A 396-nucleotide genomic window follows, 5' to 3' on the forward strand; every position below is an offset into this window, starting at 1 on the left:
AGCAGCTGAGTCTGGAGCCTTAAGAGAAGCTCCACCACCCCCTTGGGCCTCACCCTGCTGCTTCCTCTCTCCAGATGTATGAGTCCGATGGCTCCATCATGGTGTACTGGCACGCGCTGGACGTCACAGAGCATCCTCCGGGTACCTCCCACATCAAAAGGAGCCCCCTGGGCCCTCTGCCTGCTCTCCTTCCCCAGATCTCTGGGCTTCCTGCAGCTCCAGCTGGTCCCTCCTGGCCTGGACTCCCCATCAGGGATCGAGCCAGGATGGTCCCATGCAGCAGCTGATCAGAAGGGTCTGGAAAACATCACAGCGTCACCCCGACTCCTCTGTCCTGGCTCACTGGGGGCTTGGTGGGGCTGGAAGGGGGCTCGGTGGGGGCTCAGCAGGGACCCA

At 62.6% G+C, this 396-nt stretch overlaps 1 protein-coding gene across 1 annotated transcript in view; it reads left to right on the forward strand.

The window, feature by feature from the left end:
* Positions 1-396, forward strand: part of WDR54 (WD repeat domain 54) — a gene marked incomplete at its 5' end in the record, with an annotated part of 4,024 nt that overhangs the window by 362 nt on the left and 3,266 nt on the right. Inside the window, one exon of the mRNA XM_010141216.1 lies at positions 75-141. Within this exon, the coding sequence (XP_010139518.1) occupies positions 75-141 (67 nt within the window). The remainder of the gene's footprint in view (positions 1-74; positions 142-396) is intronic.

Source organism: Buceros rhinoceros, unplaced genomic scaffold, assembly GCF_000710305.1.
Source record: "Buceros rhinoceros silvestris isolate BGI_N320 unplaced genomic scaffold, ASM71030v1 scaffold26678, whole genome shotgun sequence".
Lineage (NCBI taxonomy): Eukaryota > Metazoa > Chordata > Aves > Bucerotiformes > Bucerotidae > Buceros > Buceros rhinoceros.